We start from the raw sequence: 25,904 nt of genomic DNA on the forward strand, positions 1-25,904 counted from the left end.
TCATCTCAGAAATAGCAACAACTGTGAATATCTGGATATGTAACATCTTTAATTTGGATATTCTTTGACTTGTTTGAATTTTGCAACAACCAAAATTTGAAGAACAAAATGTCTCTGTTTTGGGAACAAATGCACAAAATATGAACACAATTTTCAAACTCCAAAAAAGAGCCATAAGAATAATAACATAAAATAGTAGTCGAGCTCATTGTAAATATCTGTTAAAAAAACTGGGGATTTTAACTGCACCATGTGAATACATTTACCAGTCAGTTGTACACATCAAAAATAACATTGGTAATTACTGCACAAACAGCTCTGTCCATGACCATGCAACAAGAGATATACTCTACTTACATTTACCAAGAAAAAATAAACATAAAACTCAAAACAGCATTTACTACCAAGGAATAAAACTGAACACTAATTTACCAAAAGAGATTAAAGAAATTGCAAAAATACACTTGTTTAAAAAGGCAACTAAAAGGTACCTGTTAAAAAATTTTATACATTGAAGCATGACTTAGATAAAACAGAGTAGGGCTTTGGTAAAAAAATGTTATACAAATAAATAATAATAATGGTTATAAAACATCCAACATTCCACATAACAACTTCCCTTTGTTTTTTTCCTTCGTTTTTCTTTTTCTATAAATACTTGCCACCAAGCTATGCATAGCACAACACTAACACCACCTCCTCCTCCTCCTGAGCTCAGCACCTCACTCATTATAGAGGGATGCTGACTCAGTTTTTCAGGACAGCAAATGGGAAGTTGTGGTATAGAAAATGGACCAGAGATCACCAGAGTGTGTGTGTGTGTGTGTGTGTGTGTGTGTGTGTGAGAGAGAGAGAGAGAGAGAGAGAGAGAGAGAGAGAGAAGTGTTACGAAACAATGTGTGCAGTGACTGCTAGTGAGATATGAGTGAACAGTGTGGCATTACATTATTTAATAAGTTATTTGTAAAAGAGAATATTGTATACCAGGAGTAAATCTAATGTTTTTCTAGTATTTCTGCAGGGGACATCCAATGACTTTAATCCATACCACGTCAAGTTACTGCACTATATCGGCCAAAAGGATCCCCGACACGGCGTTAGGAGGTATCCCATGACTTCCGTCGTCTCAGTTTATTATGAAGGACGTTGTATCAAATCACTTTTTCGCCGATCCGCATTTAGATTTTCCGTAATTTCCCTGTATCGCTTAAGCTGCATGTAGAGGAGGGTCCTTTGAAAGAGACGACCGATTTTAGTTTCTGTCCTTCCCCGAACAGAGTTTATGCTCCGTCACTTAACAACCTCTTTCTTGGTATTAATCTTCCTTCCTTTTTTTCCTTTCGTATTTCTCAGGGGATAGCTATAAAAAAATTTAACATGACTCTGACTGATGGACTTGTCAGAGTTGTTTAGTTTCTGCTTGCCTACGTGATATAGTAATGCACTGTCACATTTAATGCGAATAACTGAGCGAGAATCGCATATTTTCTCAAAGTGACAGACTGTTCTGTCATTTGCTGATACAACTGAACGCCTTTACGTACTTTTATTGTATCCCTTACATATCTGGTGCCTTAACAAAATGACCTTATTTGTAGTAAGTTCGTTTATTAAAATCATGAATGCTTTGAATTCAGTTACTACTTTAGCACATTGATGAGAACGTTGTAAATTACATGGAACTTTGGTGTTTATAATTTTCATAAAGAGGAATCAAAACATGAAATGACATTTCGTAGCACGGAACGTCTTTACGTATTTTTGTTTTTATTAATGTACGGATCCATCTTAGAGCTATATGTTATTTATACATAAGTAACAAACATATGACAGTCTGTAGGTCATTGTCTACAACAACTGAATATAATTCTTGTAATTCATTATTAAATATTTAAAAGCGGAAGAACGTAGTAAACCATCTTTATTGTCATGCAAATATTGCCTAAATGAAAACACAGAGTATTAGTTAGATTTTTATGTACTGTTTGGTAATAATTAAAAACATAAAAGACCTTATGAAATGGCCCTGTAAATCAAGATTTTTAAACCTCTAGAAAATAAGACTTAAATCTTCTTAAGCAGTTTGTACTTTGAAATAAAACGACATGACGGTATCTTCGGGACTTCCTTAAAAGAAATCTGCTACATTACTTTCGTAAGTCAGTTGAGCGTAGATCTGTTTTCACTTCATGACAAGAAGAGCACATTTTGTCTAAGAAAAGTACATATGGCATCAACCACCTTTTCGAGGCCGCAGATACTGTCCAGATCTGTAATTGAATAGTAAGATACTCACACTGCCTTGCCAAAAAAGTATAGAAATATCAGTTGGATTGTACGGTCCCTTCTACCTGAGCAAAAATATTTCTCTTCATCCACCTGAAGTTCATGATGAATAGCATTTTACCTTTCAAGCTGTGTAAATGAGTTGTACAAGATTAGATTCGATTAACGTAATGTCGCGATTAAAAGATGATTCGTATCAGCATCGTTTGAATACGCTGTCAGCTTATACCGGCGTCCACGTGAATATAACTCTGTTAAATGAAGTGTGTACGGGAAGGACAATGATAAATTGTGAATTATTAAAGGCGCAGTGTGCCCAGATGGCCTAGGTGTACAATGTTTCGCATACCTCTGGAAAGAAAAATAATATCGACTATCATATGTGATACTTGGTGTTAAGCGCTTCCTTTGCTCTTAGTGCATAAATATCTTTGCCAATTGCCGAGCGAAATGTAACGCTGTTCAAGGCTACTTCGTTACCAGGAACACACTGCACTTGAGGAAACAATTTCGTATTATGTCACTGTCTGATTTTACACACAGGAGTTGATAGCTATATGCGGCACTTTAAACACGAGTCTTTACTACTAGAAACACTGAATATCAATTTGGTTAAGTCACTAAACTGTAGTAAATGGTGAAGTAATTAATGCTACAACTGAAAATGTGTTCTCAAACAAAATTTTATGTCAAGACTGGTCTCTGGTACTGAACACATTACATTACTTGATAAGTTCGAACCCAGGCTCCAGTCACATAGAGGTAATCGTCTACACTTATTTGGCATGGTGGATTATGGTCACACTGCACTTTTCTGCAGAAACAAGGCTTCATGTCTAGCATTACGAAGCTAAGAACATCATGAAGACGCACTGCTCTACTGTTCAAGTACAACCTGTTGATGTCAGTGAACACTTTTTCCCTATACTCTGGACTGCAACGCTGATTTACTGCTCACTGCTCCCACTACATTGCATTGCTCAGAAATTTTGTTGTATGTTTGGTAGAGGCCTCCTCTACGCATGTATTAACCGCCTGTAGAAATGAACTAGACGGTACAAGCCACAACGAACTGTGTTGTATAACAAACAACATTTATAGTTTATTATTTACTCGCGCTTTACTTGCGCTGCTACGAGAATGCTAGACGAAGATATTCTCGAGTAGCTCCTTAGTGATGAAGCGGTGCGGCCGCGTGGGGCTCTCGGCACGAGGCTTGCCGTACAGCCTGCTGTTGATGGCGTACAGTTTAGGGCTAAGTTCGCAGCGCACGTTAAACCACCAATCGCAGGCTAGCACGGCTTGCTGGAACTGAGTGCCGTTGGGACACAGGAAGGAAGCTTGCCGACCGTCCACGTCGCAGTAGTGCCAAGCTTGGCACCGCGTCTCCACGTCGGCGAAGAACCCAGGGAACGGCTGGTCATCACAGTAGAAGTTAGTGTACGGCACCAAGCCCAATATAGGGTAGTCAGTGCCTGGACGACCTGCGGGCAAGAAGAAAAATCGCTGGTATCAAATGTTGTGGTACGAACATCATGTAGCTAAGCGAAAATGTTTTAATGGGAAGGTAGAGCGTCACTAACAAACTTTCCATTGACATCGTTGGGGGCCAGAAGACTTATAGGACGTACGGGCCATTTTGATACCTCTGTATGCTAAGGGACTTACAGTACACATAAGTAAACAGTGTAATTGTGTTGGACGGGAAATAAGACACAGTATTTTAACATCTTCGGTTTGAGAGCGAAATAAAATGACCAAAGATCACACTGTCTGACAATAAATAGGTGTCAATAGGAATGCAGGGAGAGTTCTAGATTTAAAAAGGTTCAAATGGCTCTGAGCACAATGCGACTTAACTTCCGAGGTCATCAGTCGCCTAGAACTAAGAACTAATTAAACCTAACTAACCTAAGGACATCACACACATCCATGCCCGAGGCAGGATTCGAACCTGCGACTAGCGGTCACGCGGTTCCAGACTGAAGCGCCTAGAACCGCTCGGCCACACCAGCCGGCTTCTAGATTTAAATGGACCTTTAAATCTAGAACTCTCCTTGACTACCTACTATAAATCAACTCCTCTATGGCGATTTTATTCTTGAGGCTGACACTATTCGTTTCGGAGCGCCGTTGTTAATGTACAACTGGTACTCGGCAGTTATGAGTGCTTCTGCGACTGACACAAGTTACGCCACTGAAGTGGTATGCATGTGCCAGTTGTATGGAATTAATACATTAGAAATAAGTAGACGTAGAGACGTGGCAGAAATTCAGAAAGGAGCTGTAGTGTTTGGGATCAACGTCCGTACCATAATGAAGTTGTCAGATTTGTTGATACATCATTGCGGACTCTCCAACCTGTCTACATGGGATGGTGCACTACTCTCATAGGCATGTAACAAGGCGTATGGCCGTAGAAAGGTTCAGACCGACAGGGACCGAAGACGAGACGGACAGAAGACGAATATCACCAGTTACCAATGACAACCGGTTTGAAAACCTGACAGGGATTTCCAGAATCAGTTTTTATCATGCAGTGCACTGTCTGATGATTTGAAACGTGTCAGATTAAAACTGTGTGCCGGATCGCGACTCGCACTTGGGACTTCGCTTTTCTTGGTAAGTGCTCTGCCGACGACCGATCCAAACACGATTCACAAACCACCATGACAGCTTAAGTTCCGCCAGGACCTCTTCTCCTACCTTAAAAAATTCACAGAAGTTCTCCTGCATACCTTACGGGACTAGTACTCCAGGAAGAAACGAAGCAATCCCATAGGCTGTGGCTAAGCCGTTTCTCCTTAATATCCTTTCATCTACGAGTCCAACTCCCCGCAAGGTATTCAGGGGAACTTCTGTGAAGTTAGGAATGTTGGGCAAGAGTGGAAGTTCCGGAGTGTCGGCGGGTCCTGATTCGTACTTGGATGGTTCAATCGGTAGGGCACTTTTCCGAGTAAGGCAAAATGTGTGGAGGGTGTAGTTGAGGCCGGAGGTGGTTCTGTGGTGTTTTGGGGGCGTTTTTTGTACCATGATTTCGGTCTACTCATTTAGGTTAAGTGAACATGAAACTGGATGTAAAATAACACTTATGTGTCACTTCTTTCACTGTAGTACTCCGTATTGCGGCCTTTCGAAAGGCTCCAAGGACTGAGTGGCAGTACATAAACCAAGGATGATAACATGAACATCCGCTGCGGATTACAAAAGTTCATAGAAGGGTGAAATCCGAAGGTCCTGTGAAATGCGTAAGAGTGTAATGTGATTCCACGAATTTCGTTACTACTGTGGTACTTGCATAAAAAATACAAGTGTGGCCTAAAAATTTCTAAGCCTCGCCCACGTATATCGCAGCATTAGGCGAGTGATTTGTTTTTCCCCGGGAGGTTGATACTACTTTCGGTAGGCTCTGTGTGACATTGCAAGTATTTACATTCAGCAGTTAGCGGCAAGCAGCTGTTTAAATTAGACACGGTGTGTGAAATATCAGAAATAAAGAAAATCCAGTACCGTCCAATGAAAAAGATTTTCCTAAAAGAAGCTTTGATGCCATCAGAAATTCGTTCGAGATTAAGAAATGTTTATGGTGAAACTTCTCTTTCAATTTCCACCGTAAAAAAATTGGCTGCCGAATTTAAACAAGGGCGCGCACGTGTCCTAAATGATCCACATTAAGATCATTCGAAAAGTGCAACCACACTGGGAATAGTTGAAGACATGCACGATATTAGCTTCGATGCTCCGTAAACGAAGGTAAGTGAAGAATCCAAATCAATTTCCAAATTGAAGGAATTTTAAAAGAACTTGTCGACTACGTTTTAGTGTGAGGAAGCTTTGTGCTAGATAGGTGTCGCGCTATCGCACGGCGCGTCAGAAACTAATTAGTACATCTTCTGAACAGCGTTTGGCGCATTTTTATAAAATTACAAGTGATTTTCTGCGTCGGTATGTGACAGTGAATGAAATTTGAATTCATCACTGCACATCAGAATCAAAACAGCAGTCGGAGCAGGAGACAGAAGCCGGTTCTTCAGTTCCAGAGAAGACTAAGAAGACGGCGATGACAAAAGTCACTACACATGTGTTTGTAGGTGCGAAAGGAGTGAAGTGACTCCCTTCAAAACAAACGACTGCAGCTGTAGACGAGTATCAGCATATCCACAGGAACACAACAATGATATGGAATGTCACTGTACGAAGTGTATAATGTTAAAGAAGATAATATTGAAATTTAAAAAGTTTTTGAAAATATGAGTTCTCATTTTCACTGTTTTCCGATGGATGGGTGATCATTGAAGATAGTGAAGTGTATCAGAGCGCCGTGAGAAGCCATTCAAACAGAACAGCTTACTTTCAGCGTTGCTTCAGATACGTTTCCGCAACTTTTAAGTCGATGACTCATAGAATTCTGGCATGTTGCTGAAAGAAGCGGAGACCTTCGCGGTATTAAGTCCTATCGCAAGATTTCCGCCCCATCGTTACGTGCTGGACCGTGCGTGACTACACTACCTTTCTTTCTGATAAATTCACGATGCACCCTTGGATACAACGCATGGCAAGAGAAAGCTTCACCGACGTTAGAAGTTTCTTCTGACACATTTTGTAAGAAGGGAGAGGTAGCGAGTGCAACAAAAGTATAGAGTTTTCATAGTGTTAGAAGTCCGGCCATCTGCCCACTACGAGGCAGCCACTACAATAAAATCGGATGAAAACGAATTTGAGTATAGCGTCAACCTCCTGATCAAGTTTCATACTGAAAACGTCTAAATTCCCTTATTTAAATGCCATGTATTACATGCGCCTTGTCAGTTGACAATTGTTTGTGACTTCGAGGCTTACGTAGATCTAGGACCAAGGATAGTACCAACTTAATGTGACCTTCTCCATTGGAAACACTTCCAGAGGAAAAAAATTTAGTTAACCCGTCTTTCGGATTTCAGGTGATAACTGTTGAGTTCCTTAAGAATGGATGGGAGATGAGGTGGTTCTTAAGTCAGAACGGGCTGAGGACATAACCACATCCCAAAATATCATACCGAGAAACCATTGTGTTCAAACTATGACTTCTTTACATTACTACAGTTCGTTATAAAAGCCGTTGACTGTTGTACATCCTGAAACTTAACATTGTAACGTGTAATTATTACGAATAAAAATGTTTCCAGATTAACCGCAATTATAACTCGCCATCTTCTTGGGTGCTCGAATGAAATTTATCTACATCTGTACTTTGCAGATCACTTTTCCATGCAAGTGACCTCAATAATGGCTGTTTTCGACAGCTTCATTTCATACTGTACGAGTACAGAGATGAAAATTACGCCACTTACCTTGATCTGTAATTATCTTATGTTTGTTGTGTGAAAGTTCCCGTAGAAGCAGGAAATTCATTTTGAAATCTGTCTTAAATGTTGCCCGTCTTTATTTCGACGTAACACTGTGAATGGAAAGCAGTCATAGTTGTCCGGGTTCCCTTTTAACTCATTAAATCGCCGCGCTTCAGCTTCACATTGATGATGCTTTTTTTTAAAGATTTATTGGCGTATAATCGGATCCGTTCAACATCCTAAGTTCTTAAAGTGAAAAAAAAAAAAAAAAAGTCATGAGTACGGCTTACATTTTATCAGTAGACCAGAGTTTGCAATACTTCTTACTTCATAGAATTTGTGAGTTCATTTCGCTCCATAAAGATCGGCATTTTAAAGTTTATAAGCGCGTTATCTGGTGCCTCTGAACATAATCGGATGATGGTTCGAACGTACATTGGTTACCTTGCCTTAATTTTTGTCGGTGAGACGTCACTCACTGCAGGAAATGCAATAGCTTTTTACATGTCCTTTGGGTGTACTTAAATTGTTGCCAAGGTGATAGTCTTCTTGTGGAAGTACACGAAATTGTGTCCTAGCCTTATTGTACTTTAATATAGCCGGTGTTTAGCCATTCGCGTTCACTTTTTCAGCGGATTTCCCAAGATAGCGAGTAAGTTTCTTTGGTATGCAGTAGCTTTGTACACAAAATGCGAAATAATCCCATGTTGTTTCTTCCGTCTTCACTGTACGTGGATAAATATCCATTCGAGTGTGTTAGTCCCCCGCTTTCTCTCTCTCTCTCTCTCTCTCTCTCTCTCTCTCTCTCTCTGCCCTCCCCCTCCCCCCTTCTCCCCGAAATTGTAGTTTGGAAGGAATCCTTGCAAATATTTACTCCATGTATACGAGGTGTAGGAATAGAAGAAATTATTTCTCTTTTCAGTACAACGATAAACCAGTCCAAAGTTGCAAATTTTGACTTTTTTTTTAATGTACTCGATGACTAGTTTCGGGCTGAGACCTATTTTCAAATCATTGTAACATAGTCAAAAATGTACAACGAGCATGTACAGCGCATACACGTAACATCTTCGGCACTACCATTTTTGACTATGTTACGATGACTTAATAATGGGTCTCGGCACGAAACTATTCATCGAGTGAATAAAAAAAAAAGAAAGTTTACAACTTTGGACTGGTTCTTTGTTGTACTGATTAATAGAAGTTGCTGACCCACAGATACTCCAGCATGCTGGAAGCTAGCAAATATTTCTCTTTTGCAGTATACAGTTTGTTCGAAGAGAAAATGGTGAGGCAAGGGAACGATAATCCTATGTAATTCTAATCCCACATGAAAGTAGGCTAACTGGAAAATACAGGAAGTAGACGTAAAGTTGTTTTCCTTGAGTGCACATATTAGCTGGGAAAGTTTTGTTGTACTGCCGTAACATTTTTATTTTTAAAATTACGAAAGATAAATGGTATTTAATTTTTTGTAGAAACTTTATATGAAGTTGGAGCAACACTCAGTGCAGTGGGAATGCTACCTATAATTCCTCCTCAGAAAAGAAAGCTAGCTGTCCACATTGATGGTAGGCACTTGTTACAAAGCATTCTTACTCTGCACCACTCCTGTCCCTAGCGACCCCTGCACACCCATACTGTGGACACCATTTAAAATTAAACAAGTTAGTGTTTATAAATCATTTGATTGTTAGATTACTTGCCTCTGAAATCGTATAAATTGGAAGTCATCGGCCTCAGTGCTTTGTGTCTGGGTGTGTGTCCGTATATTTCACTTTGTAGCCAAAACTACTCACTGCAAATCAATGCCATTTACGCATAGCAGTAGCCTTAAGTTTCGCATTGTGCACTATGGTGTTTTGGTCGCGGTAGGTGGAAGTGGACACCCAGTTGTAGGTCGTTTAAAGTAAATGCAGGAATGGTCCCTTTGCAAAGGCCACGACCGACCTTGTACTTCATGATTTCCCCAATCCTAGTTTCTACACCGTCACTAATGATCTCGGTGTCGAATGCACGTTAAATCCTAATCTTCCTTTCTCCCTATCTGCCTCTTATTACTATCATTCGTGTAATGCGATTTGTGTTTTTTATATTGATAAACAATTTTAAGGTAATCTACGAAAGTGAAAGATCCGCTCGTTGCAGTTCCGGAAGTTCCAGAGCACTGGTGGAAGCCTGAGAATCGTGTCCTCGAGATACAAGTGGGTTACGGCCAACGGCGGCAAAAAGACAAGTTGCAATCGAGAGGTCACAGTCCAGTTGCCACGGCGTAGTTATAGAAGTATGGAAATCTTAGTTCCTGCGTTATCTCTCGTCCGTTGGCTACGAATTGTCCACCATAAATTTAATTCCACGAAGTATTTATACGGGCCTCCAGAGAACAAATTTTCATTCGGTTACTTGTGATGTATACCAATAATTGAAAAACAAAGTGTGCGAGAAAGAGGTAGCGTACGGTCCGTTATTAAAAATTGAGCACAGTCGCAGCTAGTGACATTTAAATGTTAGTCACCTTTTAATGCGACAGTGCTTCTCTCATAATCAAACAGTGACTCGCCTTTTGAATTTTGATTTTTAATTTTTAACAATTTTTTGTGTTGTACTCACGATCATTTGTTTAATCAAAACATTTCAGTGTCATTCCACTTGATAGAAAAGAAATTGTGTGTTTGCTAAACCTGAATTCTAGTCCAGTACCACAAAAGTTGCGATGTTTTCACCGAAATTGCTGCTTAATAAGCACACTCATTCAATTCTTATATGGAATACTGTCAAGCAGCTGATTCTCATTATATTCGGATACCACTATCCTTGCTGTCGTGTCTCATTTGCCCACCATCGACTTATTCAGCTGTACACATTACATGCAAATTCGCCACGTTATCTGTTTCTGTTAGTTCTTTCCCTTAGCGAAAATAAATAAATAAATAAATAAAGACGACTTCTACAGCAATTCGTCGCGGCTTGCACAGCAAATGAACAAAGCGCTATTCAGGTGGTCGAATCAGTTTTCACAACGGACAAATTTAAGGGTCTCTTTGTGGAGTCGTAATGAAATGTCTGTAGCTAAGGCTGTGTATAGCAAAGGAAATATTACCATTTCGTATTTTCTTTTAATCTTGTTGCGCGGCTCTACATATGAAATGATGATGTAACTAACTTCGCTGTCTTGTGGATTTGATACACATCAGCTACGTAATGTCTCTTACCCCCCCCCCCCCCCCCACGATTCGTTATGAATGGAAAACTCATTGTCGTAAGCTGTTATGGCATGCATATGATATTTTCCGTTATCGCTTGTGTAGTGGAGCATGTTCCAACAATTAAAGATACTTCCTCTAAAACGCGCACGAATCTGTAATCGTTCGTGTAGCTGTCTTCAACAGCTTTTGATGGGCAATTTTACCTCGTGTCGCTGACTTTGAACGAATAATTTTTCAGTACTTGCCGCTGGTACCTGTGTTGAAAGAAAACAACCATTAAAGTTAAAGGTTCCATCGAGATATAATGTGTTAGAGGCGGCGCAGTTGCTCAGCCGAAAGGGGATGATTTGTGGGCTGCGAGTTGAGACAATTAGCCTGCATTCACCCAAAATGAAACAGGGAAACCAAGAGAAACCTACCTAACAGATCAAAATCATAGCTGCTCCACTGGAGACGTTGTTTTTAAAGGTTTGTAATGAATATAGTTTTCCATCATTTACGTTAAAGGTGGAATCAAATTCTGTCAGTACTTTTCTGGAAGATTTTCTAGATCATTTGTGTTGTTCACATAGTAGTCTGTTTTAATTGCATTAGTCACGGACAGTGAAAGATGTTTTTCGTAGAGCGAGGAAAGCTTACTATCTCGTCACGTTATGACCTGTGTAATGATACAATACCAAATCAGGATATAATAATAATAATAAAGAAAGTATAATAGATTGGCTGCGCAGCGTAATGATCAAGGTACCAGCATCACATGCGAAAGTTTTGGCATTCGAATCTCATCAGGTGCTTCGACATTTATTTTAAAAACTTTATCGAAATCACGTTGGTCATTAGTTTTATTCAATTACTTGGGTTAAATGTAGTTTTTTTTGTTTCTGTTCCTGTTTCACATAATTTTAATCAGCGTATCAACCTCTTCAATTGCTCTCATTATCTCTTCCACTTGTTCTTTTTCCACTTGGAAACTTAATGAATGTGAATTTACTGATTTTTATTTATCTGTCATAATATTTAAATATTTGAAACTGTCGATGTGTCGGTAAAAGAACAAAATCTTTTGTATGGACTGTGCAGTGGTTTTAAAATGCATTTCTCGTTATAGAATATACAATTTTTGGCTGGTAATAGTCATAAAAACATTTAAAACAATATCTTATTGCATTACGGACAAAATAATGCAGATGAATACTTAAACGAAATAAGATATTATAAATAAGACGAAATTCGAGCAGAATGAGGAACGGAAACAGTGGATGCAATAACATGAACAAAAATAAAGGATGATAAAACTTAAGAATTAATTCTTAGTCAATGCAAAAATATAATTAAAATCACAATAACAAAGATTCCAAGTGAAACATGAATGATAAAAAGAAAAATGAGACAATTAATACAACGATTGAAATGTGACAGCGCAGTAGAAAGTAATTACATTTAACCCAATTAATTGAATAAAAATGATGACCAAACCAGTTTCGATAAAGATACGAAAATAAAAATTTTATAACCACTTGACACGATTCGCAGCAATAACCCTATGCTTGCAACGCCTGTGTCTTAACTATTACGCAGTGCAACCAGTCTGTTAAATGTTCCTTTTTCAAAGCTGCATAGCATCATGCGAAATTCCATAATTTTTTCAACAATTAATCGCAAACGAGGGCCCACCGGGATGAATGGCTGCAAGATGTGATACCTGGGACCTTAACCTACATCACCGTACAGATGATTTGAAAAAGGCGATCCCACCGAAGGGGACCTCTGCTTCTAGACAAAAAAAGACGCATCACGAAGGAATTATTCAAATGGGATGGACATCGGCAGATGTGATGTATAAGTACAGCCAGACAAATGATTACAGTTTCAAAAAAATTGGATGATTTATGCAGGCAGTTATTCTGCTAGTTATTGATCGATACATTTTTTGGATGTCTTACTGATGGATATCATGCCAAATTCCGTGCGACAGTCTGGTTGGTATCCCACCGCAGTCCTTGGCGTCTCCACATAACGTGTACGACCTGGAACCTCCGCTTCGAACTGAGCCCTGACGACGTGTCTGGAGACGCCCTGGACGGCGGTGGGTTACCTACCTACCCGACTGTAGCTCGTCATACGACTGGACAAGTGGAGTTATGATGTGGGATGCCATTGCTTTTCATAGGAGCAGTACGCTGGTTGTCATCCGCAGCGCCCTTTCAACACAGGGGTACCTCGACGATATTCTACGCCCTGTGTTGTTGCCTTCATGGCAAGCCATCCTGGGCCTACATTTCAGCGAGATAATTCCCATCCGCACACGACTAGAGTGTCTGCTGCTTGTCTTCGTGCTTGCCGATTTCTACTTTGGCTAGCATTGTCATCCGATCTGCGCCCCAATTGAGAGCGTTTGGAACGTTATGGGCAGTGATTTTGACGATCTAACGCGCCAGTTGGACAATTTGGCACATAATCCGTCAGAAGGACATGGCAAGAACTCTATCAATCAGTGCCAAGCCGTATAACTGCTTGCATAATGGCCAGAAGTGGACAAACAACTAACTGACTTGGTCAATTTGTGAAGCTCTCTCCCTTGAATAAATAATACAGCTTTTCTGAAATTGTAATTATTTATTTATTTGTCTGTACATGTACATCACATCTATGTATTTCCGTTCCATTGCGATGGTTCTTTCATGGTGTCGTTACTTTTGCCTTTGTATTGTTAACAAATACCCGATGACATTAGGCAGTTACCTCCTCGTAGACTAGCAAAATTTTAATGAAATCCATAAGACTTCTGATGGCAATAGATAAACAAAACTTTCCACATGACCGCCGAAAGAACTCTCATTGTGCTCGAGAAGGCCATACGGTGAAACAAGGTATTACCTAACATTGATCGAATTAATGCTGGAAGGGCGTGCGAAGGAGTCGCATGTAATTCTAAACATAGGCAAGATATCGGTTGTTCTAACAAGAAAGCAGATGTTAAGTCTCGTAATGGTAGTGAATATTAAATAAAGAAATCTGGAAATCGTTAAATTTAATTTGGTTTTGGTGGTACGCTTCTTGGAACGTCGTATTGCAGATTGTCAATCATATCCAAATTTAATGTTATGTTGTATATTGTTTCCTGCGCACTGAATTGTCATTCGCACTAGAAGAGATAAAGTGTCAAACATTTGTAATTAATACAAATTTATCGTTAATAGCCAATTACTTCGGCTTTAAAGCTTCGTGTTAAATAGCTTCCGCATGTTGCAGATATACGCGCCACGCAGCGTGGGTGGCAGCTGTTATTCACCTTTCGAAACCTCTCCATTGTGTGAACCCGATTGGCAAACCGTTGTGAAACGGGTCATGTAGTCCCATGTAATTGTGCGCACGCTTGTACGGTCTGGAAAGCGTCAGGGTGGCGCGAGAGGTCTATGACCGAGCACATGTCAGAGAACTAACGCGGGGGGGGGGGGGGGGGGGGGGTGTATGGGGGAGATACGCATTGCGTCACTGTTGTCAGTTTGTCTGCTCCCTGGCTGCCTTTGTGTCACGGCTAGCACACAATGTTCGACGGGATAGTCTGTGTGCGGACCAACCGCCCTTGACTCACTTGGGCTGCGCCCGACAACGATCTCCGTGTGACTCACATGTAGCATTCACACGTTATACCGGCAGCATTGCAGCGACCCGTCTCCCAGGCTGCCTGTGAGAGAGATATTGCTTACTCTGCACCTACACAGTAATTAATTAATTATGTCATCTCAAGCATACTTGTGGTCCGTTTTCCATGGTACCTCAGTTCGTTCTACCTGTTCAGTTTTGTTCGTATTTCCGAGTTTACTTATGTATCACTAATATTTTTATGTTGAAACTGGAGGCAAAATTATTGCTTTCACACCAATGCAGCACTGTAATTTTGAGTTAAATATTCACTCCTTAAAGCAGAACTTTCATCAATAGTTAGCAATAAAATGCACTGAAACACTACGATAGACAATACTTTTAACTCACTAGAAGAATTACCTTGAGCTTCGCTTGACAAAAAACCGAAAAGGACAGGGCGATTCAGTTATTTCAACAAATAAATAGCGTGTAAATAGTTTTATGGTGTGGTGCTTGCTCCTCTAACTTCCATTGTTTGTGGCAAGTTGAAATTTTACAGCGGATGATCTACTCTTGCTACTGCAATTTGGCTGTGAGTCGTATACCTCAACGCCGACACAAATCACCTTGAAATATGGTAGAATTTACTCCTCATTACTGTACAGTGTCGAGTGAACTTAAATTCTGTCAACATGAAAAAAGCTTCTAAATGATTGCTTGCATGTCTTGGTGCCTGTCTTAATGGTGCCAATCTCGTCCTCACTCCCCATAGCGTGGGTGGAATGGGCTGATTATTCTGCGGAAAACAGTATTAGAAATTCGTAGTTAAGTTTCGTGTTATAGTCTACAAATACAATTACTTTGAATGTAATTATTACTGTCCCTCTATAAGCTACGCTGTTAGACTTTTAAAACTGTTGGCCTGCATTCATATGTAGCGGGGTACACATCTTGAACCATTGAACTCACATTTCACTTTCCGTGGTTCCCCAAAACACTTCATTCTATGTGACGGCTGTTTCTAAAAGGCATCCCGCTGATTTCCTACCCCATTGCTGATTAAATCAAGCTTGACCTCCGTCAGCTTATCGAATCAGTTAACGTAGAATAAGGTATCAGTGGTAATAAGGCTGCAAGAGCACATATGACAATGAGTCTTACAAAGAATGTTACGAAAGGTAGGAAGATATTTTTGCTTAGCAAGAGTGACAGGAGACAAATTTCAGAGTATCTGAGCAGTTAGCATCAAATATTCGTTGATGAGGACGAAGGTGTGGAGAACAATTGGAAAAATTCAGAAACGCCGTGCAATATGTCTTAAACAAGTAAGTTCCGAGTAAGGTCTTAAGGGATGGGAAAGATCCACCATGGTTTAATAGTCTTGTTAGAAAGCTGCTACGTAAACAAAGAGAACTTCATCTAAGATCCAAGAGAAGTAAAAACCTAACTGACAAACAAGTTGAACGAAGCGAAAATGATCGTAAGGAGAGCAATGAGAGACGCGTTCAATGACTTCGAAAGTAAAACTTTGTCAACCGATCTGAGTAAAACTCCTAAGAGCTTTTGGTCGTATGTAAAATCAGTATGTGGTCAAAATCATCTACCCATTCACTCAGTGACCATACTGGGACCGAAAGAAAGATAACAGAGAGAAGACCGAAATACTGAAGTCGGTCTTCCGAAATTATTTCACCGCAGAAGATTGTAACATGACCCGTCCTTTCAGTCGTCGTACGAGCTTCGAAATGGCAGATATTGAGATAACCGGTCGCGAAGTAGAAAAACAACTACAGTCGCTGAGTAGTGGAAAGGCGCCAGGGACCAGATGAGATACCTATAATATTCTAAAAATCTATCAGTAGTTTATCGTAGATCGCTTGAGCAACGAAGGGTCCTGGCGACAGTAAGAAAGAACAGGTCATTCCCGTTTTTGAGAAGTGCCGTAGGACAGCACACTTAATTATAGAACTATATCGTTGACGTGTATCTATTGTAGAATTATGGAACATGTTCTGTGCTCAAGAATTATGACGTTTTTGGAGAGTGAAAAACTATATGAAAGTAAACATGGATTCCGCATACAGAAATCTTGCGAAACTCAGCTCGCTCTGTTCCTCCGTGGCATCTATAGCGTCGTGGACAACAGTGCTCAGGTTGGTGTTCCTTGCCTTCAGGGAGGCATTTGACACCGTCTCACACCGCCGTTTAGTGAAAATAATACAAGCTTATCGAGTATCGGAGCGAATTTGCGACTGAGTTCAAAACTTCCTTCCAGATAGAAGTCAACACGTCGCTCTTAACGGAGCAAAATCGACAGATGTAGAAGTAATTTCCGGAGTACCCCAAGAAAGTGTGATATGACCGTTACTGTTTACCGTATATATAAATGACCTAGTAGAAAGCCTCGGATGCTCTCTAAGGCTGTTCTTGAATGATGAATGGTGCAGGCTGTGGCAGTTGACCCTGAACGTAAATAAATGTAACATATTACGCATACATGGTAAAAGAAATCCATTACTGTACGTCTACGTTATTGATGACAAACCGCAGGAAACAATATCTATAGTAAAATATCCAGGATTAACTACCTAGAGCGACCTGAAGTGGAATGACCACATTGGAGATGGGTCGTTCGCGAACTTGCAGGTCCAAAGGAACCGTTCACCAAGATAACGGAAGGAGCGAGGAATGAATTCTAAGGAACGGTCTTTCATAGTTCACTTCGGTCGCGGCTTTCTACTCATAGTTACCGAGAACGGGAAACGGTAGGTCTCGTTCCCGCAGTGGCACTTCTGCCGGTCTCGTTCCAGCCTCGGTCCCGTTCCCATCTCTGTCTCGGTCCCTCGCCCTGACTCGTCCTCCTTCGTGTGGCCACTCGTTGCCGTTCGCTGCGCACGCCCATTCTAGATCTGTTTCAAACCTTTCTTGAACTGTGGACTTCTGGTCCTTTTCGTATACTGTTCAGCGTCCACGACCGGCAATTAAAATTTATTTTATAATTACGTAAATTACATCAAAATGACATTGTATATAATACATAAATCTTTTCAGGTAACAAAAGGGCATATCAGCTTACTTCACTATTTCGATAAACAGCAGAAGACAGCCGGCCGGAGTGACCGTGCGGTTCTAGGCGCTGCAGTCTGGAGCCGAGCGACCGCTACGGTCACAGGTTCGAATCCTGCCTCGGGCATGGATGTGTGTGATGTCCTTAGGTTAGTTAAGTTTAATTAGTTCTAAGTGACTGATGACCTCAGAAGTTACGTCGCATAGTGCTCAGAGCCATTTGAACAGCAGAAGACATACTCATAAAAAGGCAAGTTTTTTGTTATTACACATGCAAAGGAAGTTGGCACAGCACACACGAGTGGCCATTTTCCGTCTTTTTTTGGTCCAGGTTAAAACAGCATGTTCGTTATTATGGAAGTCAGACTGACTTACGACCAAATGAAGCCCGCACTCCATAATCGAGTGTCTGGTCTCGGACCAAGTACTAGACTGATCACTGTCACCCACCAAACGTCATCTATAGTTTCTAAGTGATTTCTGCGTACAGATGTGAGCTGAGTTGGTGACCCTTCGCTCACAGCTCCAAGCGGTGTTGGCTTCTGTCACACAGCTTGGGGCTGCTGCCAAGGGGCATCACTGTAATGGGTCAGACACAGGGATGCGAGGGACGTCGAGCACGATTGGTCCATTGCTGTTGCTGCCCCTGGTACTGGCTGCACTGAGGTTGACCCCTACCCGTGGTCAAGTGGGAGATCATTCCTAAGTCTGGCAGGCAGCGAAAGACTTTCCGAGGGGCCGATCGTAGGGCCTCCCCGGTTCGTTTGACGAACAGGTTTCGGGCGTTATCTGTGGCTGACAAAGTCTCTGAGCCGAATGCAGTCGTCCACCCTGTTCCAGAGGAAGCTTTTCGGCTCGCAAGATCTGGGCATTCACAGAGGGTGGGTTTGCTGGTAGTTGAGAGGTCCAACGTTAGGCGCGTAATGGTGCCCCTTAGGAACATGTCTGCCAAGGAGAGGAAGGAAGTCAGTGTACACTCCGTATGCATACTGGGGGGAGTGATTCCGGATGTCAAAAGGGTGCTTCCAGATGCCATGAAAAGTACAGGGTGTGGCCAACTGCAGGTGGTGGCACATGTAGGTACCAATGACGTGTGTCGCTTTGGATAGGAGGTCTCAGGCGGCTAGCGGAAATAGTAGAGACTGCCAGTCTTGTTTGCGAGATTAAGGTGGAGCTCACCATCTGCAGCATTGTCGATAGAACTGACTGTGGTCGTTTGGTGCAGAGCCGAGTGGAGGGTTTAAATCAGAGGCTTAGGCGGTTGTGTGACCGTGTAGGCTGCAGATTCCTTGACTTGCGGCATAGGGTGGTGGGTTTCCGGGTTCCGCTTAATAGGTCAGGAGTTCATTACACACAGGAGGCGGCTACACGGGTAGCGGGGGCTGTGTGGAAGAGACTGGGCGATTTTTTAGGTTAGAGGGTCTCAGGAAACTAAAGAAAAGGCGTCCGTCTAAAAGGGGGCAAATAAAACACAGTAAGGTAGTTGTAGAAACGATCAGCTAAATTTCAATTACGCGATAAGTCACACAAATCTGAGGGCTGTAAATTCAACTACATACTTAGGGATAACAATTACAAATAACCTGAATTGGAACGATCACATAGATAGTGTTGTGGGTAGAGCAAACCAAAGACTGCGATTCATTGGCAGAACACGTGAAATGTGCAACAGGTCTACTAAAGAGACTTGATAACATCATGCTTGTCCATCCTAATCTAGAGTACTGCTGTGCGGTGTGGGATCCGCATCAGGTAGGACTGACGGACGAAGTCGAAAAAGTTCAAAGAAGGGCAGCTCGTTTTATATTATCTCGAAATAGGGGAGGTAGTACCACAGACATGATACGTGAACTGAAGTGGCAATCATTAAAATGTTTCCGTTGCGACGGAATCTTCTCATGAAATTTCAATCACCAGTTTTCTCCTCCGATTGCGAAAACTCTCTGTTCGCTCCCACCTATATAGGGAGAATGATCATCACGATAAAATAAGATAAATCAGGGCTAACACAGAAACATTTGTGTGTTCAATTTTCCCGCTCGCCGTTCGTGAGTGGAACGGTAGAGAGACAGCTTGAAGGTGGTTCATTGAACCCTCTGCCAGGCACTTTATTGTGAATAGCAGAGTAATCAAGTAGACGTAGAAGTTGTTGTTTGCATTAGCTTATTTGTTATTTCTTTACTGCCGCTTGTAGCAGTCAACAACTCGTGCGTAGTTGGTGAGCAGTCTGTACTCTGGACCGGTTTCTCGTGCGCCACCTTATATTATTTCACTGCGATTAGCCAAATAACGCTATATTGGCTAAACGAGAGGTTTTGCAGAATCGTGGAAATTACTTCTAAAAGTGTGTGAGAGCTCTGTAATGAATAAAAACTGTCTCCAGGGGGGAGGCAAGTGCCCCCTCTTCGCGCCCTCGATTCCTTTAGACACCTACGCTACTAATTTTCAATTTTTCGTGAGAACCGTATACCATTAACAAATGAACGGCGACGCGTAAAAATGAACGGTTCCCAAAAAAGCGCGATTGCCAGTGAACTAGTTGCCAAGGATGAATGAGTTTGACCATCTCTAGACCACATTGCGAGCCTTCAGAATATGAATGAAATGAGGTGTGGTGGCCCTCAACTACGCACCCTCAGACTCCTAGTTGAATGATTCAAAGTTTTAGCTGGTATAGTTGTCTAGGGGCTGGGATACTTTCCGTGTCCCTCGCGACTGTCTCCCGCGCCTCATTGCCCAGAACCACCTCGTGTCCTCTCCAGAAACGATGCTCCTCCCCAAACCCATACGTCTATCTTAGTAACGAGCGCTGTGATTGGCTAGAGCGCTCTCTCCGTGTCTCCAAGACAACATACACTCACAAACATATTGAAACACATGCGAAATACTGAATTTACATTTAAATAATTTGAAATTAAATAAATATTCCTACGGCTGGACCATAAACACGCTCTAACGTTCATTATTAAATACATAAACAAATTAAAAAATAATATATCAAAGGAACAGCAAGCAAAAGTAGGCCAGTAGCCTAATGTCTCTGTGCTTTCTGAAACGCAGTAAATATTTGACCAATTTCTTCATGAATAGTATATATCGGATATAAACAAAGACATAGACGAATAAATATATTTGTAAGCATGCTGCTACCGTTTTTTCGTGTAACTGTGGAGTACTTAGGGCCTGACGCGATCGATAGTAATCGGCTACTTTGACCTCCAATAACTCATGTACTATTCAAGTTAAATGCCTGTAATTTATACCAATTTAGGTTTACACTAAAAGCTTTTTTAAGACACGTCGATCGAGAAAATCGGATGAAGCGTTTAGATTTTGGAAATTTGTTGCTGGGTGTTAATTGTATAATTTACAGTCAGATACTAAACTTTAAACCAATAAAGATATTGAAAATCTGATTACACCATCAGAATCGTCGTACAAATAATGGTAATGTACATGTTTCTTTTTGAGGTATCATCATTCATCTGGATACTATTAATTTCTATACGAACTGTGAAATGTCTGCTGTTATGATTTCACAAAGTCCGCCATCTTTGGCACTCCCGGCATAGACATTTCCTTCATCGACACAAAGCATCGTCCTCGTCACAGCGTCAACATGGAATTCCCAACCACGTGGCTGGACCCTTCTGCCTTCGGCTAACGTCCGGCACCACGTGGTCGCCTGCCAGCGGCCCGTGCACGCCGAACGACCCGTGCGGCCACGCCAACTCCGAACTTAGAATATTTTCGGGGCGCCACAATTCGCCCGTTACTTCACAACATTAAACAGATAGTGGGAAAAGCAGATTCCAGACACAGATTCATAGGAAGAATCTTAAAGATATGTAACTCATCCACAAAGGAAGTGGCTTATAAGACGATTCTTGAGTATTATTCGTCTGTGTGGGATCCCTGTCAGGTTGGACTGATAGGAGAGATAGGGATGATCCAACAAAGAGCGGCGCGATTCGTCACCAGGTTGTTTAGCCGGCACGAGAGCTACGGAGATGCTCAACCAACTCAATTGGCAGACTTGTAAGAGAGGCGTTGTGCACCACGGAGAGATTTACTATTGAAATTTCGAGAGAGAACTTTCCGGGAAGTGTCAGACAACGTTTGGAGGGCTCAGTTATTGGTACAAAAAGTATCCTTTGCCACACACCATTAGCTGGCTTGCGGAGTATGACGTAGATGTAGATGTCTCCTAGATGTATATGTCTCCAAATGGCCCAGTTGACGACATCATGACGACAGGTGAACCGTAACCTTACTCCCTATTAATTTAAGCAGTACTAAAAAAATCGGGTTGTGGCCGAGCGGCTCTAGCCGCATCAGTCCGGAACCGCGCTGCTGCTATGGTCACAGGTTCGAATCCTGTCTTGGGCGTGGATGTGTGTGATGTCCTTAGGTGTAAGTAGTTCTAAGTCTAGGGGACTAATGACCTCAGATGTTAAGTCCCATAGTGCCTAGAGCCATTTGAACAAAAATTGGTGTAAAAGTGTTTTTAAGCAGTCTGTTGCTGTTTAATTCCTGATCAGTATACTGCTAATGAAGCATGGCCTAATAAGTTATGTATGTGGTACTTAAACTTGTGTCATCTCTATTTTTCGTAGCACGATGGCTCAGTAATGGAAGCAGTAGTCTTGCATTCACTAGGAACTAGATTCAAGTCTTCATTCTGATTATCCAGATTTTGCTTTTCTGATAAGACGATGGCACATTCCTTTCCCCAAACCTCACCATTTCACCCCAATCGCTGATGAACTCACTTCCTACTAGAAGTGAAACTCCATTCTTATTTCCTTATTGCCTTAATATTTATCGAAGCTCACTACTTAGGTCGCCGTTTGCATCGCTTCAAACTACTTTGAGGAGGCTGCATTGAAGAAAACAGTGTTTTATTGCTTTCTGTTGTTACCCTAACATGTTGCATCATCAAGGCAGATTGTTTAGGGTCCCGTTGTAAGATACCGTCACAAGGTAGAATTTGACAAAGAGGAGGCAAAGAACAGCCAACCGAGCGAGGTGGCGCAGTGGTTAGACACTGGACTCGCATTCTGGAGGACGACGGTTCAATCCCGCGTCCGGCCATCCTGATTTAGGTTTTCCGTGATTTCCCTAAATCGCTCCAGGCAAATGCCGGGATGGTTCCTTTGAAAGTGCACGGCCGGCTTCCTTCCCCATCCTTCCCTAATCCGATGAGACCGATGACATCGCTGTCTGGTCTCCTTCCCCAAACAACCCAATCCAACCAAAGAACAGCCGTGTCAGTTTCATAGGAACAGTCCCAGCTTTTGTCTTCAGCGACAAAGGGAAATCTTGGAAAAGTTAAATTGGATGGCTGAACGGGAGTTTGAACGACAAGTCCCTGAAAGCAAGTTCATTGTCTTAACATATTGCGCGTAAATAGATGGAATGGTTAGCACACTGGACTCGTATTTGGGATGACAACGCTTCAGATCCCCGCCGACCGTTCAGATTTAACTCTCCCGTGATTTCCCTAAATCGCTCAAGGAAAATAACGGGATGGTTCATATGCCCTACCCCGAGCTTGTCCGCCTTCTCTAAATGATCACGTTGTCGATCGGACGTTAAATGCAAAACCTTTTTTCCTCCCGTATTCATACGAAGCGATTTAGATTGAAACGACCAGACAAACCAAATGCATGAACGGCGGATTCAGGACTGAAAATCTTCGGGAGAATCCTCAGGAAGTGTACCACAGCCACGAAGAAAATAGCTTACAAAACCGGCGTTCGACCGATACTTTTAATTTGCTCCTTAGTCCGGGTATAGGAAAGAACAGAGAATTCCCAAAGACGAGCAGCACGTTTCGTCACAGGTTCTCTTAGTAAGCGCTACTGTTTCGCAAACATTGTGATCCAACTCCAGTGGCAAACGTACGTAGTGCATCGCGAAGTGATTCATTATTAAAATTCTCAGAACGTATGTCTTTAAGAGTCAACGAAACACTACCATAAAGGTAAATTTAGGAGATTAGAGTTCGTAAGGAGGCATGTCACCATCAGTCTTACTTTTCTGCACACCATTCGGGATCAGAAATTGAAAGCGGGCGGGGGTGTGACGGGTACACAAAGTACCTTCCTCTACACACCGTACCGTTGGTTACAAACTAAAGACGTAAATGTAGAACCATTGCCTCATCATCAGTGTTTCTTTTTAATTTACTTACATTGAAAATATGTTATATTTAGGAACAAATACTTTCAGATTTCTCTCTGATCACCAGTTTCACTAGCAAATTTTACAAAACCTTACACTCATATTTAAAAACACTTGTTGGAAATATGACTAGTTGTATTCTGTATAACCATAACCATACCTGTGTGTATCTATTCCTCAAGAAATAACTTATCTTTTTACAGAAAACAAAGGAACCCGAATAAACTGTTTAGGAAAACAATAAAACTAATTTTGCTCAGGACAGTAATCTCAGTGTACGTAGTTGCTTTACACAGTCATCTCTAAGTACCTAGTCGACAGTGGCGAACGCGGTGCATGATATAACTAGACGCTTTTGTAGTTACGAATAGGTTTCTGTCGTGTTAGTGTCAGTCACACTTTTATATATACATTGTACCATCTGCTCTTTGCTATACTGTGTATTGAAGTCTCAGCTGTCGGCTTTTGACTTTTCAATAGTTATAATTTCTATGATAATTTGAATAGTTATTCGGTGTTGAGTGTTGGTATTCATAATGTCTCCGAGCTCTCGTTGCCCTCCCCAGAAAGTTTGTATTTCTGTGTCATCAACCTCACTAGTGGTGACGCTAAATCGTATTTACATTGTGTGTAGAGTTAATATCCTGCATCGTTAGTCAGTCGTTCTAATCGATATGATGTAACCCATTTTCGCAGGCGTTCGTGGGAGATTCTGAAATACTGATCTAAGTTACTTACTTTCTGTATCTTAGTGGTGTTAAATATGTGTTGAGAAAGGCTGATAAGGTGTAAGAACTTGTGCTTCTGTGGTTATAGGTGATTAGGACAGGAAAAGAACGAAAACGTCCGGCAAGCTTCCCCAACTTGACGGCCGGATCACCAACAGCAGTTGCCGAATGATCTCACTAATACGATATATCTGGAAGATTTGGTACTTAACGGAGGACATTAATCAGAAGATATTAATCAAGAACTCTTCTTCAAACTGTCCTGTCCGACGCGAATGACACAGCACTACAATTTCAGCGAATACTCGTACTGTAGCCGGTTCGTTCCAGGCGGATCGCTCTTTCGCCGAAGTTTCGTAAAATACAGGGATTGAATTTTTATTTCTTCGATTCGCACACCAATTGTTAAGCTTCCGATTGAAACCCAGTCAGCTATTCTTGTGCAGTTGAGTAAAATAAAGAATGAAACACGTACGTATAGTATTGCTCAGCATGTATACGTATTCTTCTCTCCGACGAATAAATATAAAAGAATAGAGATACCGTGGAAAACTTGCATTTCCAATAAAGGTAATATACACCCTCGTCCTCTCAAGCCAGCGGGTCACGTAGTCGGACTGTAAGCAGCTAGCGGTGGTGTGGTAACTTCTGTGACGTATCGAGCGCTTGTTTGTGTAGAGTCGGTTGGTACTGCGGAAGCTCGGCTGTGTGTACGTCGAGGCCAGCCTTGCAGCCGGAGAGTGTTAACACCGTTTGCCGCCGCCTGGTCGTGCCGAGGTTGCCAGCATCACTGTTATTGCACATGGTACGGTATAAGCGCAAGTTGCGTCTGGCTGCGAAACTAGTTGAAGAAGAATGAGCCCGGGCCAAGAGTCGTTCTCAGTTCTGCCTAACATTCGTAGCATCTCGAACATATACTCTCAGAAACATTAATTTTTTTTTTTTTACTCCTGATTATTGAGAGGTCAACCTCTTAAGGGTGTGTCTGTCGGTAACAAGCGAGACAAGTCTTCAGAGCCCAGAAAAAAATAAATTATAAAATAGAAAACATTAAAGGTGAACTTCTTGTCTCAGAATAGTGTTAAGTAGAGCGAAATTCTATTAAGAAAAACAAGGAGGAGGAAAAAAACTGATTATTCTCCAGAGCTTTTTCCCAAAAACGATTCAGTATCCGTACACTTACGTTGTTCAAAATTGGTATACAACTGTGACGTAAATACACAAATTTTCATAGTTAATTCGAATTAATTTCGCTACGAGTGTGACCTACTCACAGAAACTGAAAGCTAACACTTGATAAATCGCGGAGGAGAAAGAAGCACATTGCTGCCGCGACGACTTGGCATTAGAGATTCGGCTTAGGCAATATGGTCAGTGGCCATACGAAGAAGGCATTTGAATACAAAGAGAATCTGTCATCAGCATTCAGGAGGCTGCATCCCATCCAACTAGATTCCCAAGCCAGTTGGCAAGTGTCGGAACTTTTTCTGGTGAAGTGGGTCGTGCGGGGATCGATA

The 25,904-nt window shown here is 41.6% G+C and overlaps 2 protein-coding genes across 4 annotated transcripts in view; one reads left to right on the plus strand and one right to left on the minus strand.

The window, feature by feature from the left end:
• Positions 1 to 25,904, plus strand: part of LOC126161664 (uncharacterized) — a 496,787-nt gene that overhangs the window by 212,249 nt on the left and 258,634 nt on the right. The gene's annotated exons all lie outside the window — the stretch shown is intronic.
• LOC126161667 (uncharacterized) overlaps positions 2,446 to 25,904 on the minus strand; it is a 65,774-nt gene continuing 42,315 nt past the window's right edge. Inside the window, exon 3 of the mRNA XM_049917663.1 lies at positions 2,446 to 3,770. Within this exon, the coding sequence (XP_049773620.1) occupies positions 3,430 to 3,770 (341 nt within the window). The 3' untranslated portion in view covers positions 2,446 to 3,429. The remainder of the gene's footprint in view (positions 3,771 to 25,904) is intronic.

This window comes from Schistocerca cancellata, chromosome 2 (assembly GCF_023864275.1).
Source record: "Schistocerca cancellata isolate TAMUIC-IGC-003103 chromosome 2, iqSchCanc2.1, whole genome shotgun sequence".
Taxonomy (NCBI): domain Eukaryota; kingdom Metazoa; phylum Arthropoda; class Insecta; order Orthoptera; family Acrididae; genus Schistocerca; species Schistocerca cancellata.